The 19,301-nt window shown below is 38.8% G+C and overlaps 1 protein-coding gene across 10 annotated transcripts; it reads left to right on the top strand.

Moving 5' to 3' along the window:
* Window positions 1-1,577: 1,577 nt before the first annotated feature.
* Window positions 1,578-19,301, top strand: rcor2 (REST corepressor 2). 10 transcript variants are annotated; one of them, XM_055200228.2, is made up of 14 exons: window positions 1,585-1,997; window positions 3,182-3,340; window positions 4,599-4,721; window positions 4,978-5,037; window positions 5,344-5,424; window positions 8,406-8,458; window positions 8,573-8,734; window positions 9,098-9,222; window positions 9,326-9,392; window positions 12,427-12,663; window positions 13,889-13,966; window positions 15,047-15,104; window positions 17,580-17,797; window positions 17,991-19,301. In XM_055200228.2, exons 3-14 carry the CDS (start codon window positions 4,601-4,603, stop codon window positions 18,336-18,338), a joined length of 1,608 nt encoding a protein of 535 aa, XP_055056203.1. In that variant the 5' UTR covers window positions 1,585-1,997; window positions 3,182-3,340; window positions 4,599-4,600; the 3' UTR covers window positions 18,339-19,301. The 10 variants fall into 10 exon arrangements, with proteins under 10 accessions (XP_055056249.1, XP_055056220.1, XP_055056203.1 ...); XM_055200225.2 differs by lacking the exon at window positions 1,585-1,997 and adding an exon at window positions 2,936-3,076; XM_055200217.2 differs by lacking the exon at window positions 1,585-1,997 and adding an exon at window positions 2,968-3,094.

The following is a 19,301-nucleotide window of genomic DNA, read 5'->3' as shown; positions in this document are numbered from 1 at the left end:
TAAGGGTCAAGCTCTCGCCACATGCTTCCTCACGTAAAGATGTTTTTGATGCCCTGAAACTATGAGGATAAATTGATTTAAATACCAATTACAATATATTAAAGGCAGGATGATGATTGAAACCTAAGAGCACGAAGAATTGTTACGACATACAGAGGCCACTGCCAACAATGATGTCGCAAAGTACTCACAATATGTTTTTTTATTTTCTATCAGATTCACTGTATTATTATATATTAATATAATAGTTGATTTTATTTTATTTTCACATTCAGAAATCCAACATCATGTTTATCAATAGCAATGCCAAATATGTTGTAAATCCTTGAGAAGGACAGTTTGCTTTGTTGACAAAATATATAAGAAGCCAGTGGATAAAGACCAAAACTCAGGATTTAACCCTTTACCTTTCTCTCAAAGAACAAACAAATACTGTTTAAATTTGTGATTTCAAATTCATATATTATGTATACAGCCGAATACACCAAAAATGTATCTGTCTATCCGAGTTATCTATTAACATTTATTGATTTTGCCTGAAATTTAATGCAAAATGTCTTAGAATTATGAAAAACATAACTTAAGGGATACTCAATATTAGCAGTGCTACCCACAATTTTATTTTATGATGAATGTAATTGAAATCGAAAGATTTACATTAAAAAAGTACACAGTTAGAGAGGGGTTAAAGATTATGTTTATATTTTTCATATTGTGATTTCAAAGTCAGTTAATCCTGTTAAAATGAAATAACTCCGATGCAAAACAACAAGTTTAATGCTTTTGTTCCTGTAGCTTAATTGGTGTTAGCAATGCAAAGCTTGTGGGTTCACATAATGATAAAAAAATGTATACCTTGAATGCACTATAAACTGCATTGGAATAAAGAATGTGTCAAAAACATAAATGTAAAACATTGGTGAGATTGAGAGGTGACAGACTTTCATTTGAGTTTATCTCAGATTTATGAAATCTCTTGCAATTTCATGAAAATATACATACAGGCCTAATAATTGGTTATGGCCAAGACAACAAACACGCGGATCACGCGTCAGTACCTATTTTGTCCACGTGGCAGCAGTAGTTGACTACAGGGCAACAATTTAAGTTGTTACTTTGTAGGCCCGGCTACTGTGTATCATAACCATAGACAATGATCGAATGATTTTTTTGGATTGCATTGCCGTGTACATTTGAATGCTAATGTAAAACGATGAAAATGTTCATGTTTAAACCCCACTCTTGACTGGAAGCAGTTTGAATCTGTAAGAATATTCCTTATTTAATGGCCAGTTCTTTGACTAATAAAATTAGGTAACATCCATAACTTAAGGGGTCTTATATGTTGAATACTGTGGATGCTCTATATTCCTGGCCCCGCCCCTCTCGCAGATGGCCCGTCACAAAGCCCCTCCTCTAGTCTTTTGTTTTCGGGTAATCTGTCTCGCGACGGGGAAGAGATGGCATTTTCAGGAGGGGAAATAAGGGAGGGGGTCAGAGAGTTGACTGCTGTTAAAATCGCTTCTTCCGTTGCACCACAACTTACACCAAACTCACGTCTCTACTCGTTGCAGTGGTATATAGCCTAAATAAACATACATGTTTCTGAAAAAAGAGAATGAAACCAGTCTAACGAAAGCTTACTAATATATAGTAATGTAAGATAACAATGGGATGTGCTTTCCTGTTACTGCCCAGAGTGCCCATCTGACGCTTGGTTGTTGTATGGTTGTGTGAAATTTTGGTAGAGACACTTTACAGGCCTGTGGTTGAGAGCACAGAATAGACTCTCCCTCTTTCACTGCCTAGTGTATGTGCGCGCGTGCACGCCCGCGTTGGGGGGGTGCATGAAGAGGAGGAATATAGAGAGGGGGAGGGGAGGAAAGAGGAACTCAGAGGTGATGAGGAGGATGGAGGAAGTCTAACAGAGAGGAAGAGGAGAAACAGAGAAGAAGGAGAAAAACACAAGGAAAGATTATAATAAAAGGACAACTAAGGTGAGTTGGACACAAATGGAGATGGTGCTTTTGAAGGTAACTGAGAAGATGGCACAATGGAGGGGAGGGAAGATATGGTAGGAAAAGGAGAAAGCAGAGATAGAGAGAGAGAGGATGGCTGGGAGGGGTCTTGTGCCACAAGTGCTGGTATGTATGTCTCTGTTCTTGTTTGCAAGTAAAAAGAGCCACAAAAACAGAATATCAATGTGTAAGGAGGATGTGCCAGGAATGATCTGTCCATCACTTGGGCCTGCTGTGTCAAGAGGTGTTTGAGATCAAACTGAATGCAGTTTTCAGTCTGTTTATTTCAATGTGCATTTCAGGATAAGAGCTGTGTCTAGATATTAAGTTTGTTGTTACCTATAATACCTCTAGGTTGTGTTTAATCAATGTAGACCAACAACTGTGGCCTACACTGTGTATATGATATTGATTTCTTTAAGGCTCATTCACTCCTATTTAACTAGATAAGGGAAATAATTTGAAGCTCAATATGTGATTATTTCATGACATGCTCATTAATATTATAAATATGAGCAAGTTCTAATATTTGTACAATCTCCTGCACACATAGTAGAAGGTCTGGACAGCCTCAGCACTGCATTGCACAGCTGACGAATCCATCCGCGCACACAGCAAGAAGTAGTTCCGTATGATTTTTAATATGGGAGCACCGCAGGTAAAGCACGAATGGAACATTCTTGATATAAATACTGATAGCGTTATGAGAGCTACTCATAATGGATTTAAATATATGTTTCAACGTTAAACCTAAGCACACAAAAGTCATGAATAACCGATATTATTATGGAATTTAATTAACATATTCATTTATGGCTCACATCGCAATTATGAAAGCAAGACGATCTTACAAGAAAACAGACTCCACGTCGACTGAATATCGTGTTTATAATCCGACGCTAGTATTATGGACTATATAATTGACATGGAAGTTAGTTGGGGAGAGGCGAACAGAGCGGAAGGTTTTCTCAGTTGTGAGGTTCTCAGGTCTCCCCGGCACATACACACGGATTGAATCTGTATGCGACCGATGCTGTGAACTGAAGAGAATGAGAAACGTGTGAATATCCATTCAGGTTTATATGTATTTGAAGCAATACTAAGAAACGTGGCTGGAGTTGATGTTTTAGAGCACTTCTCTGTCGCTTTGTACATTTGAATAGGAGAGAAAGCAAGCCAGGCAATGAACTGCTACTCGGACTTGTAACTACCGTTGTAAGGCAAATGTTCAGCGACAGCTAGCCAACAACTGGAATAGGGACATAAGCGTGGCTCCACACAAAAGGACTCAGACTTGAGTGAGCGACTGTTCCAAAAGTAAGGTGAGGGTAAATAGGATTTTTAATTTTTCTGTACTTTCTAAGTTTGACGATTTATCACCGTTGACCACACAGGATCCGTGCGCGTTTACTTTCAGATATGTTTAAATGAACAAGGAACGGTTGATTGGACGGTGGACGGAGTGATGCGACCTCTCGGAGGAGTTTAAGGGGGCAATCGATAACTGTTTTTCAATTGAAGTACTATTAAGACTCGATGGAGACAGTTTGTTTAGGGATGTACGTCTAACTGCCACAAATGAAGTCTTTTGAAGGCACCTGAAGAGCATGTTTAATTCGCAATATACCGGACGGCAACTTCAATCAATGAGACCCTGAACGTGACGTCACAACTCCAGTCAATGGTCGTGATGGGGTCATTTTATGACACGCACCGAATTATTTTACCTATAAACTATTCAACTAATTGTAGTTTACATGTTTATGATACGTAATACAAAATAATATATATTGTAAAATTAATTATATTATGGATTTCACTGGTAGTTTCTCTTTTAAATGCATCTTGGTCCAAGTCTTTGTGTTCACTTAACAAGATTTGGTTGTACTTTTTGCTAGTTTTTGTATGTTCAAGGGCACATTATTAAAAGTTTCCCGAAACCGTGTAGGTAGAAAAACGAGCGGTGCCTTTAACAGTTTTGTAATAAAGGCTTCAGGCAGTTTCCGCTCTCTAAAATACGAAATATTTTCTGGAAATGTTTGTAAGTCTATTAAAGCAATGAAGTGTATTAAAGTTAAAAAATCTACACCACAAGACGTTAAAAAATTTAAAAATATTGTTACTGCTTTTAAACGTTTATACAACCGTACTGTAATGTTTACGTCCCGCGCTTTAGAGGATGTTGCCTAAATGGATACAGCATAATGGACTCCATCACCTGCCTCCTAGTGTGACCAAGCATATGGTTTCTATACAGATATATTTTCGTGATAAAGCTATGCTGATTAAAGCCAAAATACAAATTTGGGTTAATTTGCATACATTTTCAAGGCTTTTGAAATAATGTGATTGTAATAGTCAAGTACTAGTTCTAACATGTTCCCCTGTTTCTTATCTGTTAAGTGTAATAGTGTTAGTAGAAATGTGTCTTATGAATAAAAATTAAGTTCCCTTTATGAGGCCGTTGTGTGCGTTATGCATTAGATTGAATTAACTTCAAAGCTTAAACTGCATAAAAACATATTTGTGTTTTGGCATTGAAAACAAAAGCAAATTTTGATCCTCTCTTTACTCTCCCAGCCATGCCATCGGTGATGGAGCGATCCGGTTCCGGTGTTCTGTCCCGAAGCAGGGCCAAAACAGTCACAAATGGCAACAGCCAACACTCCGACGACGAGAGCAGTGATGAGGAACACACACATGGTACGTCTGACACATCCGCACACCATCTCAGCAACCCGAAAGCACCATCTGCACCTTCGTTTACTTGTATGGCAGCGAAGAGATTAATTCCCAAAAGTGTCGAATATTTCTATAAATCAATGTCTCTATGAGCAGACACCCACTAGTCGAGCAGGCCTCCCCTGTTCGCCTCCTCTCACTTTTACTCCCCTGCCCTTGGCTTGTGGTTTTTTTCTTTCTGTCTTTGACTATCCTTCTTTCATTTTTTTTATTTAAGCAGACAGTATGATTCGCGTTGGTGGGGACTACCAGGCACAGATCCCAGAATTCAACCCAGGTAAAATGGAAAATGAGATCCTTTTCATTCGAATATATAACTGATGCATCCGTTGCCATTTTCACAGCATGCTAAAGAGAAGTCTAAGTTAAAGGGATGAAGGATACTGTAGGTGTTTGTGCACAGAAGCAGGAGAGAAAGCAGCTAGCGTTTATAAACATAAATCATATAGAACATACTAGTTAGAAGAACAGCAAAATGGTGTAAGATAAAACATGACCATGCAGGATTGTATGTCACTCGAGAGGATTACAGGCGTGAAAGAGGCAGCTACGTGACAGACATTTTTCTTCGATGTGTTGGCAGACTCTGCAACTCGCTACAGTGAGAAGGACCAGAGGAGCATGCTGGTTTGGTCACCCAACAACATTGTGTCGGATGCCATGTGTAAGAAACCATTATTCACACACAGAAATGTCTAAAAACTGCAGATGAACGAAATACACTTAGTCATAATGGTAATACCCATAATGGCTTTTTAGTGTGTATTCATTATTACAGTCCTCTTTATCTTTCTCACTGGGGTTTGTAAGGCAGTATTCTTTGTAAAGCTGCTATGAAACAAGATTTATTGTCAACAGTACAAATACATTTTAATTGAAAATGTTTCTCTTCGGGTTTACACATCCAGAATTACTCTAATGCTGCGTGCACACCGCCAGCAACACAGTCGCTGTGTGTTACCAGTCTCTTTCGATGAGGTCGTTAGGAGGCGTTCCTAATTCTAGTTGTCCTAGTAACAATTCTAATCATACTCTCAGGCTGCGTCCGAAACCTCCTACTGCCATACTATATAGTAGGCAAAAAGCAGTAGGCGAGGCGAGTACTATGTCATAGTATTTGAAAAATAGTAGGCGAAAAATACCCTGATGACCTACTACTTCTGGCAAGATCCCAAAGTGTTTATTCAATGGACACTTTGCTACCCCGTGAGCCCTCAACGGAAAGAAGACGAAGGGGCGTTGTTTTATTAAAAAATGCCCAAAAGTGTCTCTATTCAAATGCAAATACCTATATTAAACAGCTGTCCCTTGTGTTTAAATTACAGGGGGGAAAAATCATTTTTTGCATTTCACAAGACTTTTTTTAAGATGTCAAATAAATCTTTGGTGTCCCCAGAGTAAATATGTGAAGTTGTAGCTCAAATCACCATATAGTTAATTTATTATAGCATGTTAAAATTGCCACTATGTAGGTGTGAGCAAAAATTTGCAGTTTTTGCATGTGTCCTTTTAAATGCAAATGAGCTGAACTCTAAATGGCAGTGCCGTGGTTGGTTAGTGCAGATTAAGGGGCAGTATTATCCCCTTATGACATCACAAGGGGAACAAAATATGACCAATTTTTTTCATATGATTTCAGATAATGGTTTACCACAAGTTACTGGGTTGTCCTTTATTACATTATTTAGGTTAATAGACGCACTGTGGACCCAATAATAGCACATGCAAAAAGTCAGATTTTCATTATAGGTCCCCTTTAACGTCATTCCAGTTAAAGGCAGGGTCCTTGATCTCTGAAAGCCAGTGTTGACATTTGAAATCACCTAAACCAACACGCTGCTATCCCAAATAGAATCTGGACCTTCATTTGATAGACCCGCCCCACACATACGCAACCCAGGCAACGATGTCGGTTAGTAGACACGCCCCTTACTGCTGATTGGCTACAAGTGTGTTTTGGTAGTCGGCCTAACACCCTTTTCCAAAGTGTTTTTCAAACATTGTGCACTCAGCCTTAAAGGATAATTCCGGTATTTAACACTTTGAGTCTCATTTCTGGTTTGTTTTGGATGAACTACAGTGATGGACACTGAAATTTTGACAATGGGTCGTGTCTTGACTTTTTGACTCGTTTAGAAGCGTCTCTTGACTGCTTCAGAATGAAAGTCAAGGGCCATGCACAAACATGTCATTAAAACAACACTTAACGTTCATTTTCAAAACTGTGTTACTCACAAAGTGGTTCGTGGTGTTAGTTGATGATTAAAAACATATATATCGGCGCAATATATGATTTCAATCCGTGTTATTTGCTATAGTGGAACTATTTTTTCAGATACCTCACAACCGCATATATACTTCCGCTCTATATTTGAGTCTGAAGCGTTAGCACACTCCCGACCACTTGATGGCGACAACCACTTTGCCGTACAAGGACGCTGAACAGAACTCGGTGTTTAGCGTATAGACAGTCACAATTGAGCTCAACTTCAAACCTAAGGCTGGTCACTGAGCCATCAAATATGCGAAAAATGTATTCTGAGAGAAACCCAGCGAAAAAACTACAACCACATGTAAACAGACCCCTTTTCCGTTTCCGGCGGCGGAGTGATATATCAGCGAGCAATGAGTCTTCCAAGAGAAGTCAATGGAATTTTACAAAATGCCAAATAAAACACGACAGAAACTGTATTTCGCTACACTACTTGTTTTTAATCATCAACGAACACCACAAACCACTCGGTGAGCAGCACAGTTTTGAAAATGAACGTTAAGTGTTGTTTTAATGACATGTTTGTGCATGGTCATTGACTTCCATTCTGAAGCAGTCAAGAGACACTTCTAAACGAGTCAAAAAGTCAAGACAAGACCCATTGTCAAAATTTCAGTGTCCATCACTGTAGTTCATCCAGAAATGAGACTCAAAGTGTTAAATACCTAAATTATCCTTTAAATGACTAACTTGTTGTCATGGCGACATATGTCACGTGATGTCAACATGGCAGATGTAGTATGTCCAAATTCATTCATTCTATATAGTACATACTGTTTTAACGGTCAATGAGTATGTACTTCATCTAATTCAGTACCTACTGTCACGGTATGCGATTTCGGACGCAACCTCTGTAAATAAAAAGAGAAACGGATTACATGAGCTCCACTGCTTTAACTCCCATTGGTAGGACTTAGCTCCTGAAAGTCGCTCATTATTTGCATAAAGTTGACATTTTCTAGCTTTGTCGCGTAGCTGGACACGCCCATGTCCTGTCACCAACGCCCCCTTGTGTGGCAGGAAGTCGCCAAGATTGTATTTAAATGAACGTGATTGCATCACTCTGCCATTTGTGCACCCAGCTAAACCGTAACCAATTATATTTGTTATAAATATATAACAAAACCAGTCTCAAATAGCACGGGTATAATTGTAGCAATAGCCAAAAACACACTGTATGGGTCAGAACGATACATTTTTCTTTTATGTATTTTGATTTATTTGCATTCCAGATTTTTATATAGTATTGCGCTATCTTAGCAAACTATACATTAATGGAAAGCTCATAATGGCATTTTTAAGTCAAAAGGCTTGTTTGTATTTCTTTTTTAAAAGGTTTTATTTAACTTTATTTTGTAATCTCTCACTCTCAGTGGATGAGTACATCGTGATGGCCAAAGAGAAGCATGGGTACAACATGGAACAGGTATAGGCTGCCAATCCACATTTTAAATTAGATTTTTAAACCACATCCTTCAAATAAAAGCATTAGTTGCCCTGAAAAAGCCCTTGATAAGATGCTCTGTTCTTATCCCAACAGGCTCTTGGCATGCTCCTGTGGCACAAGCATGATGTCGAGAAGTCACTGGCTGATCTGGCCAACTTCACTCCCTTTCCTGATGAGTGGACAGTGGAAGACAAAGTTCTCTTCGAACAGGCTTTCAGTTTTCACGGCAAGAGCTTCCACCGCATCCAACAGATGGTGAGAGGGAGAGAGAGAGAGAGAGCGGGAGGGATGGAGGCAAGATGGTTTATATAAGAGTCATCTGCCGCTCTTACATCTGCCTACTGCTACAGGAGAGCAGGCGTCTGTAGATGGAGCCCAGTATAGATTCACACATCCTTGAGTCATAGCCAGGTCTCGCCTTTTTGAACTATTGATTTGTATTGACCCGAGGGTTCCTGTGAGCTCGGTGACCGACTCTAATCACAGTCACCCATTACACTACAACTATCACAACGTTAGATATGGGAGAGGAATTGAGCTTAATCTATAAGCTTAAATGATAAAGCCTAAAATGATATGTATCGATTACATGAATCATTTGTAATATTTATTTCGCAGCTGCCTGACAAGCTGATCTCAAGTCTGGTGAAATACTACTATTCCTGGAAGAAAACCAGAACCCGAACAAGCGTCATGGACCGCCAAGCACGCAAGCTCCTCAGCAAAAGAGAAAAGGATGAGAGGTGAGAGGAGTGGAGAGAAAAATACAGGAAACCAATAGTGAATAATAAATGTACAGCTTTCAGACATACACAGTTATTAAGTGTGTATTTTTGTACTTGCCAGTAATGATGAGATGGAGGAACGGGAGCCAGGCAGCGACAGTGACTTTGAAATTAATGCCAGAAAAGAGGTGAGCCTTTACTGTCTGAGGCCTATTACAGGATATATTTCTATCATCAATAACTGTTCAGAACAAATATTAAAGGTGCAGTGTGTAAATTTTAGCGGCATCTAGTGGTGAGGTTGCGAATTGCAACCAATGGCTCAGTTCACTGATCACCCCTCGCTTTTGAAATGCATAAAGAAGCTACCGTAGCCGCCACCGGACAAACATGTCATCTTTGGAGACAACTTAGTAAAAAAAAGTTTGTCCATTAAGAGATCTGTAGAAACATGGCGCACAAAATGGCGACTTCCATGTAAGGGGACCCTCGGTATGTAGTTAAAAACGTCTCATTCTTAGGTAATAAAAACATAACGGTTCATTATGAAAGGTTTTTATACACCCCTGACAATATAGTTTTGTATATTATTTAGCATTTCTGTCAAGAGATTCTTCTAAAAATTACACCTGCACCTTTAAGGGTGTAAAATGATGTCACACTTTACTTACCTTATTTGGGGACACAAAATGTTTAAATAAATGGGATGGACGGTGGACAATGACATTTTAAAGATTTAGCAAAGGGGAATTTTCCATCAATAACTACTTAAATTGCTCCATTGTATGGCTTTGTGTACATTTTAAGACTTAATATTATGTAAAAAGTTGATAATTGTTTATAAAAAAAGGTTTTTTGGAGGTGGTGGTCACTATGAACTGTCATTGTATGGCAGTAAGTTATGTCGAGTTTCTTCCAAATTTTACTTAATTTGAGCTACAGAAAATGTTTAGAGCAACATGAAGGTTAGTAAATAATGACCGAATTTACACTCCTCTTTTAACCCTTGTGCATTGTTCAAATTTACATCCTTTCGTGTTGTTAGTGGATGAAAACATCCACTAAATTCAACGGCTATAAAAATGTATCAGATGAATATTTTTTCCAATTTTTTTTACACAAATCTGTTAATCAACCTTAGTACTATGACACCTTTTTATCATGCATTTTTGAATGTTGGTGTTTTTTCCTTTTGCTAAGAGGTCAAATTTTTACTGTTGAACACTATGTGGCACTATTAACCCTTTCGTAGCCCTGTCCAAAAACAAAGCTTAATTTCTGGCTTGTACGTTGTGTTTTATGGAGTATAACTCCATAATAAAAGCATATTTATGTGTGTGTGTGTGTGTGTGTGTGTGTGTGTGTGTGTGTGTGTGTGTGTGTGTGTGTGTGTGTGTGTGTGTGTGTGTGTGAAAAAATATGTTCATCAGATGCATCAGATTTCTGAACATTATCTGTTTACATACTGTAAACTGAACAATGAACTCAATAACACACACGCGCACGCACACGCACGCACACACACACAATAATATGCTTTTATTGTGGAGTTGTGCTTCATGTGGCTCAGTGTACAAGCCAGAAATTGGGCTGTTTTTGCATGGACCTACTGGGGGGTTGGTGGTGCCACATGGTGATCAACAGTAAAAATTACAAATTTGACCTCTTAGCAAAAGGAAAAAACACCAACATTCAAAAATGCATGATAAAAGGTGTCATAGCTCTGCAATCAAAAAATATGGTTATAATGGAAGTCAATGGGGCAAAAACAGCCACTAACAATAAATGAGGGAGACAAAATAAAAACTGAGTCTACACAGAAACTGGAAATGCTTCAAGGCCAATGTTTTTACCAATCTTTGACATGTCCGAGACTGTGAAAAAGGTTTTAAAAAATCCAGGTTACAATCACTTTTTATATTGAAAATCGGTCATTATGTATGTGTTTTTTACCCAAATCAGTGACACCACTTATAAACTTGGCAATTAAAGAGTTAAAATCATGGAAGTTTTGGTAGTTTTGATTAGTACTGAGGGTGTTTAACAGATTTATGAAAAATTTTTGGAAAAAATATTAATCTGATACATTTTTATAGCCGTTTTCATCCACTAACAACACGAAAGGGTAGTAAATTTGTACCCACGGTATATCGTTGAGTTTTTGAAAAATTTCAAAGCATTTTCTTAAACTATGTGTAATTATAAGATTTGTCTTCAAAAATCATTAAATTTGCTAAAACAGAGAGAAAGTTGTTGCCAAATTAAGAGTAAAAAAACCCTCTAGTGGATGAAAACATCCCCAACAACACATAAGGGTTAAAGGGGACATTTCATACAAGTTTTTTTTAAGATTTTAAATAAATCCCCAGAGTCCATATGTGAAGTTCTAGCTCAAAATACCACATAGATCATTTTTATAGCATGTTAAAACTGCCACTTTTGTAGGTCTGAGCAAAAATTTGCCGTTTTGGGTGTGTCCTTTAAAATGAAAATGAGTTGATTTCTGCACTAAATGGCAGTGCCGTGGTTGGATAGTGGAGATTAAAGAGACAGTAAGTAGGGTTTTAAGTGTTTTATTAATCAAAATCAATGTCTTTATTCATAAATATGTCCTCGTTGGTGTCAGATGACCTCTGCCAATGAAATGACTTTTCTTTGTAAGCTTAGAATTTCTTCTCTTTACTTACATTGAAAGGGTACAGTAAGTCCAAAGGAGACTTCCATGTCGTTCCGCCGTATTGATAAACTATAATAGCAGAGAGGGACAAAAAGCACTAGCCTACCAACGCGTTTACACAACGCGTTTTCATTCAGAACACGTGAACTAGCTGAAACGGACAAGGAGATCAGTAATTACAAAAGCAGCAATTTGCATTTGGAAAAGCGAGGCGCTAGAGAGCACTATTCGTTTGAATGCAAAATACAATTTCACCACTAAATGGGGGTAAATCCTACTTATTGTCCCTTTAAGGGGCGGCATTACCCCCTTCTGACATCAAAAGGGGAGCCAAATGTCGATGACCTATTTTTTTACATGCTTGCAGAGAATAGTTTACAAAAACTAAAAAAAAGTTACTAGGTTGTTCTTTTTCACATTTTTCAGGTTGATACAAGCATTTGGGACCCAATTATAGCACTTAAACAAGTCAGATTCTCATGATACGTCCCCTTTAATTATTCTTTTACTTGTTTATTTTACAGTACATATGCATTGTTTTTCAGACTGGAAAGCAGCACTCTGGAATTGGAGGAAGCGATAAGGGCTCAAGCAAGTCTGGTCTAACACGGAAAGAAAACCAGGGTGCACAGTACCGACACCACCCTCTACGGGCTCGCCGGAGGCCTCCTAAAGGCATGCACCTGGGCCAGGAGGACATTGTCGCCCTCTCAGCCTCCACTGATTCAGGAGCAGTTACTGTCAGACACCTGGATACACAGCTGGTGTCACTTAAGAGACAGGTGATGACATATGGCATAGAGTCACATCACTCAAATGATCAAATCACAGTGCTTTTGGTATAAATCCTGGAGAGTCAAATGTGAACAATTTTGATAAAACAATGAAAACAAATATTATATTGAAGGAAAAATTTAGTTTTTTATTATGCATTTAAAGTCAGTGATGAACCATAAAATAGGACCAGGAGGTGCTTTTCTCTGTCTTGCTAATGTTTAATTTTAATGAACAATTTAATAATAGACAATAAACAGTTCTTTATCAGGAATCACAAACATATTGTACCAAACTAGCTAGAGCCTACTAAATAACAGCTTTATTTACAACCCTGTTACCCACTTTGGAATTTGTTTCTTTAAGTTTAATGCTAGAACTGTGTCACAATTACACATCAGGATTTTAAAGTGTATTTGGTTATCATAACAGGGTGGCAAAAAGGGCAAACCTTATTATGGTTTAGTTAAAGATATTACATTTTCCCACTGATAAAATTATTCAGACTGATAGTTTGGTGGTTATATTAACTAGGGATGCATCACGATTAATCTATAGCAGAATAAAAGTTTTTGTTTACATCATATATGTGTGTGAGCTGTGTATAATAACTTTGTATAGATAAATGCACACATATGCATGTATATTTTTAAGAAATGTTCACATGTGTATATACATTTGTATATTTATGTATAATTTATATATAAATACTTAATATATAAATATTTTTTTTTTCTTAAAATTATACATGCATGTGTGCATATTTATATATACCTAATTATCATACACAGTTCACACACAAATATGATGTAAACAAAAACTTTTATTTTGCGATTAATCGTTATGCATCCCTAATATTAACTTGCATTAACTAAATTCTAAAGGTTACATTTTCTGAATGTTATTCATTCATATAATGACCATATTGAACTACTGATGTTTCTTTACATTTTCTATACACATAGCACAGATTCATTGCATTTTCCTGTTCTCTTTTAATTAACAGGATATATTAGCCATGGCTATCGCCTATTTCTAAACTATCGGTGCATTTCTAGGTTTTGTGTAGTTTGACCTCCTGATTTGAGATTGTACTTGGAAAAAGTTTCATTACACTTTCTGTCATTTTGATGTTTTTTTTTGTATTGACACCACTACTAGTTAGTATAGCCAAACAGGCACACGTTACATATCAATCTTAATCTTTCTTTTTATGACTTTACTTTTAATCAGGTCCAAAGTATCAAGCAAAGCAACAGCATTCTCAAGCACAACATAGGTGAAGGAATTGATGGAGTGAGACCCACAGAGGTATTTCCTCACATGCACTTCTCAGGCACACACATGACACTTCACTGAGATCTTAACGTTGCGTAACTGCATTAATTGTATCACAAAGGTTTCCTAGAGCAAGTAAAAATACAAGGTGTTGAGTGTTTTTTGTAGGGTCACAGGTTAAGCTGTGAATTCCAAACACTTTAAAGTGCAAGTGTTAATAAATCTGTATGGGGCTGTTTATACCTGGTATTAACTCTTTCCTTGCCAGCATTTTTCATAATTTTCACAAAAGTTGAATGCCTCCCAGAAAATGCTCTTCTTTAAAAATATAAATATACAATATATTAAATAAAAAAACAGACCCTCTGCTTTAAAAAAAAGTTTCATCCTACCTTCATTAGTTTTTTTTATCACCTCTCAAATATGGGTCGGTTTCGTCAAAAACACAATTTTTTTGTAAAGGACTTTTGGAAAGGATTTTTTGGAAAGGACTTTTGATAGAGATCAGATGCAGAGTGATCCTCAAAACTTGATTTGTAAGTTTAAGTTTATTTATTTAAGAAATGGGACAATGCACATCCATAACCACGCAAAACATAGAGCATGAAAATATGGCAAATTTAGCCATACAGGTCGGAGCCGATGGTGTAGTGGACAGTGCTCCGACATGTGGTGCAGACGCACTTCCGGCGACCCCAGTTCGATTCCCGGCTCGAGGTCCTTTGCCGATCCCATGCCCCTCTCTCCACCCTGTACTTTCCTGTCGTCTCTTGATTACTGACTGTCAAATAAAGGCAAAATGCAAAAAAATATTTTTTTTTAATTAAATTTAGCCATACAGGCTAGTTTTCATTTGTAGTCCAAGGCAGGCAGATGTTAAATAAAACTTAGACGGACATACAGCTGTTTGTCCCGTACTTCTGGGTTTTTTAGGTTGCGCCTGGTGGATAATAGCGGTATTGCGGATTGACGAGATAACTTGTCAAGGGCGGGGAAAGAGTAAAGAGGTGGAGAGTAGGCGGTGACCAGAACGCATCTTAATATCATGTGTGAACAGCCTCTGTGTGTACTAAGGGAAAGGCTAATTTAGGTCAGTTTTGTTTTTCTTTTCAGCCCAACCAAAAAATGAACTCGCGCTGGACGACAGAGGAGCAGCTCTTGGCTGTTCAGGGTGAGCTACATCATCATCATCTCTGATCTCTGATCATCAGTAAAGTTCACTACAAATGTATCATTTTGCATAGTGGCCTATTGTGGCCTAATGGTTAGAGTCAGGCTTGTAACCCAAAGGCTATTATAATTGACAATCACATAGTTTTCACTATTTAACAGTCAAACATTATGCACTATTTAGCACATTAAATAGGAATGCAGTACATTTTATAAACCGTTATATATTTTGAAACTTTGAAACAGTTTTTAGACCCAATAAGACCTTTCCAAAACTAAAAGTTTACTTGTTTATTTGCATACGGGTATCTCTCATATTGGTTCATGCCACACGTTGGCTGTTCTTAGACTCTATTTTCAGTGGGATTCATAAGTGGGGATCTTTATGTCTTAGCTGAAAACACAGCTATTTGCTCTGATTTCAGTTACATATAATCTTTCTGATGTCATTTTACCATTTTTAATTGTTAATTTGGTCAACTTAGTTTTTTGTAAATGTGCTATATAAAGAAATGTGAGGAAGGTAAGTATTTGAACACCCTGCTATTTTGCTTTCTAAGTTCTCCCACTTGGAAGTCGTGGAGGGGTCTGAAATTGTTGTTGTAGGTGCATGTCCACTGTGAGAGACATAATAAAAATAAAAAAAAAATGTGTGAGACATAAAAAAAATCCAGAACACCTGAGAAAATCACTGTTAATATTTGGTACAGTAGCCTTTGTTTGCAATTACAGAGGTCAAACCTGTAGTTTTTTACCAGTTTTGCACATACTGCAGGAGGGATTTTGGCCCACACCTCCACACAGATCTTCTCTAGATCAGTCAGGTTTCTGGCCTGTCGCTGAGAAACACAGAGTTTGAGCTCCCTCCAAAGATTCTCTATTGGTTTTAGGTGTGGAGACTGGCTAGGCCACCCAGAACCTTGATATGCTTCTTACAGAGCCACTCCTTGGTTATCCTGGCTGTGTGTTTCGGGTCATTGTCATGTTGGAAGACCCAGCCTCGACCCATCTTCAATGCTCTAACTGAGGGAAGGAAGTTGTTCCCCAAAATCTAGCAATGCATGGCTCCGGTCATCCTCTCCTTAATACAGTGTAGTCGCCCTGTCCCATGTGCAGAAAAACACCCCCAAAGCATGATGCTACTACCCCCTTGCTGCACAGTAGGGATGGTGTTCTTGGGATGGTACTCATCATTCTTCTTCCTCCAAAAATGTTTAGTGGGATTATGACCAAAAAGTTCTATTTTGGTCTCATCTGACCACATGACTTTCTCTCATGACGACTTTGGATCATCCAAATGGTCATTGGCAAACTTAAGACGGGCTTGGACATGTGCTGGTTTAAGCAGGTAATGATTTCAAACCATGACGTCTTAGTGTATTACCAACAATAACATTGGAAACGGTGGTCCCAGCTCTTTTCAGGTCATTGACCAGCTCCTCCCGTGTATTTCTGGGCTCCCGTGTAGGTGAGATCTTGCATGGAGCCCCAGTTCGAGGGAGATTGACAGTCATGTTTAGCTTCTTCCATTTTCTAATGATTGCTCCAACAGTGGACCTTTTTCACCAAGCTGCTTGGCAATTTCCCCGTAGCCCTTTCCAGCCTTGTGGAGGTGTACAGTTTTGTCTCTAGTGTCTTTGGACAGCTCTTTGGTCTTGGCCATGTTAGGAGTTGGATTCTTACTGATTATATGGGGTGGACAGGTGTCTTTATGCAGCTAACAACCTCAAACAGGTGCATCTAATTTAGGATAATAAATAAAGTGGAGGTGGACATTTTAAAGGCAGACTAACAGATGATAGACAGGTGTTCAAATACTTATTTGCAGCTGTATCATACAAATAAGTAGTTAAAAAAATCATATATTGTGATTTCTGGATTTGTTTTTAGATTGTGTCTCTGGCAGTGGACGTGCACCTGCGATGGCGGTTTCGGATCCCTCCGTGATTTCTAGGTGGGAGAACTTGCAAAGTAGCGGGGTGTTCAAATACTTATTTTCCTCACTGTACTTTTTGGCTCCCGCATCACCCTGTCTTAGTCGTTAAGCCTCACTATTGGTTGAATTTGATATACACATTCAGGCATACTTACCCCTGGAGGCGTCCCCAAAGTGTCACCTCAGTGACGCAGCGCAAGTTCCCTCAAAAGGGACCCGTAACAATGTATCTTAAAAGTTAACATGATGTAACCTTGTTCTCACTTGAAATGTGTCCCCACATTTAGCCCTTGAATTTGAGGATATTGGACCTGGAAAGTCCTTGAATTTGAAGTTAACTAAGGTGTGGGAACCTTGGAGAAACCAATTGGACAGAAGTTCAGGGAGTGGCATGCCATATCTCAGCCAGGGAAAGGGTTAGAGAGTCTTGGGGTTGGCTCATTGGAAAGGCCCTCTCGGGTAGGATAAGGGTTCAAAAGGGGGAACGCCTTTTTGTTCATGCAGTTTAATGTCTGTATTTTCCTTCCACGTCCTTTGCAGCTGTCAGGAAATACGGTAAAGACTTTGCAGCCATAGCAGATGTGATCGGCAACAAGACAGTAGCACAGGTGAGCTCATTCTTCGTGAGCTACCGAAGACGCTTTAATCTTGACGAGGTGCTACGTGAATGGCAGGCAGAACAGGACGTGGTTCAGGGGAACAGCGGGAGAACTGCAGACGTGGACCTGAATGGGTCGGCAGGAGTGGAAGAGGATGAGGTGAGGAATAAAACTTATCAATTATCAAGTATACAATGATTGAGTTAGCCATTGGTTGCATGTTGGATCAACTTTATTTGGTAATAAAATATTTCTTTATTTTCTTTATGAACAAAGAAGAAATGTTTGTCCTAGAAATGTATTGTAAAATGAGTCCATCAATTCCTTCTTTGTCTTTTCGTTGTCACTACAGGTGAGGATGGACGGTGTTTCTCCCCCTCACTCCAACAGTCCCCTGCCCTTCTCTGACACCAGTGTTACTGGCAGCACCCAGTCCTCCCCACCCCTCACTCAACCTCCACCCTTACTGCGTCCTGCTCCCCCCTCGGCGCCTCCCAGCCTGCTGCGCCAGCCTCCCCCGCTACAAACACGACCTCTACAAAACCGGACGCCACACAATCACCCACCCCCACCGCTTATCAGACCTGCAGTGGCACCATCGATCCATCAGGGGGCAGCGAGGAACTCCTCCTCTGCCTCTGCTGGACAGCTGCCACCCTCGCTGGTTGGGCTGAAGGTGGAATCCCCTCAGTCACACTGATTGTCATGTAGTACTTGCCCTTTTACAATGATTTAAGAATTTTTGTTACTGGAAAATTTTCAAAATGGTTGTAAAAGGGCATAAGACAAAAATAAACATAGATGTTAACAGGAAGCAGTGCTGGGTTGGAAATGCACCAAAATATGCTTATTTTAGTGAGTTAGACTCGCAGATCAGGAGGTTACGGTGTACTTACCAAGGAATTGCACTTCACTTCAGGACAGAAGCGAAGGCCCTTCACATACATGCATATATTCTGAACCTCAGTGTTGCCAAAACCAAGAAACCCTACTGCCCCCCCAACTCGCCTGTCCTCAGGTACTACAGTTATACCTCGTAACCAATCCCAAGCACAACTGTTTCCACGGCAACTACAGCTATTGAAACACCATCAGTTATAGAAAGCTCAGCAAAAAAGTAGAGAAGTATAATTTTTAACCAAAATTGAGGGGTAGAAAACCTTATACACTGGATTGCTATGGCACGATGGTCATCTCTATGGCAACAGCCGGACATCATCTAGTGTGTACGACTACAAAGACACTAAAGTGTGTTCTGAACTGCACCCAGTATCAGGAAACTGGGAAGTTGTGTTAAGAGCCATGATCATAGCATTATACTGGGTGAAGCAGTTTTTGTTGTTTGTATAATTAGGTCCTTAAGATATTGTTAGGTAGTGAATTTACGTAGTACTAGTTAATATTGACTAAGCACTAAATAATGCAAAATACTTGATCGTTTTTGTTGCAACTCTGGAGTACACTGAGTTCACCTTGCTCTTAAAAGGCACAAACATAAGACATCGAACACTATGAGGATTGCTGAAAAAGCACGCTGTTAAGATGAATTCTCGTTTCTTCCAAAATGTCGTACGTGAGAACTGTTTACATGTCAACTGGATTTGCTTGTGACTATTTTTTGTTTGTTTTCAGATTTTTTCAGAATAAAATGAAAATTACCAAA

This window comes from Misgurnus anguillicaudatus, chromosome 21, assembly GCF_027580225.2.
Source record: "Misgurnus anguillicaudatus chromosome 21, ASM2758022v2, whole genome shotgun sequence".
In the NCBI taxonomy this organism is placed as follows: Eukaryota; Metazoa; Chordata; class Actinopteri; order Cypriniformes; family Cobitidae; genus Misgurnus; species Misgurnus anguillicaudatus.
This window is presented reverse-complemented; position numbering and strand designations above follow the sequence as displayed.

What these genes read in the sequence shown, in the direction of transcription:
- rcor2 (XM_055200245.2), top strand. Translation starts at nt 4,601, where the DNA reads ATGCCATCGGTGATGGAGCGATCCGGTTCCGGTGTTCTGTCCCGAAGC. An exon ending in ATGGGTACAACATGGAACAG is followed by an intron (nt 8,459 to 8,572) that starts GTATAGGCTGCC and finishes TTATCCCAACAG; the next exon opens with GCTCTTGGCATGCTCCTGTG. An exon ending in CAGGAGTGGAAGAGGATGAG is followed by an intron (nt 17,798 to 17,990) that starts GTGAGGAATAAA and finishes TTGTCACTACAG; the next exon opens with GTGAGGATGGACGGTGTTTC.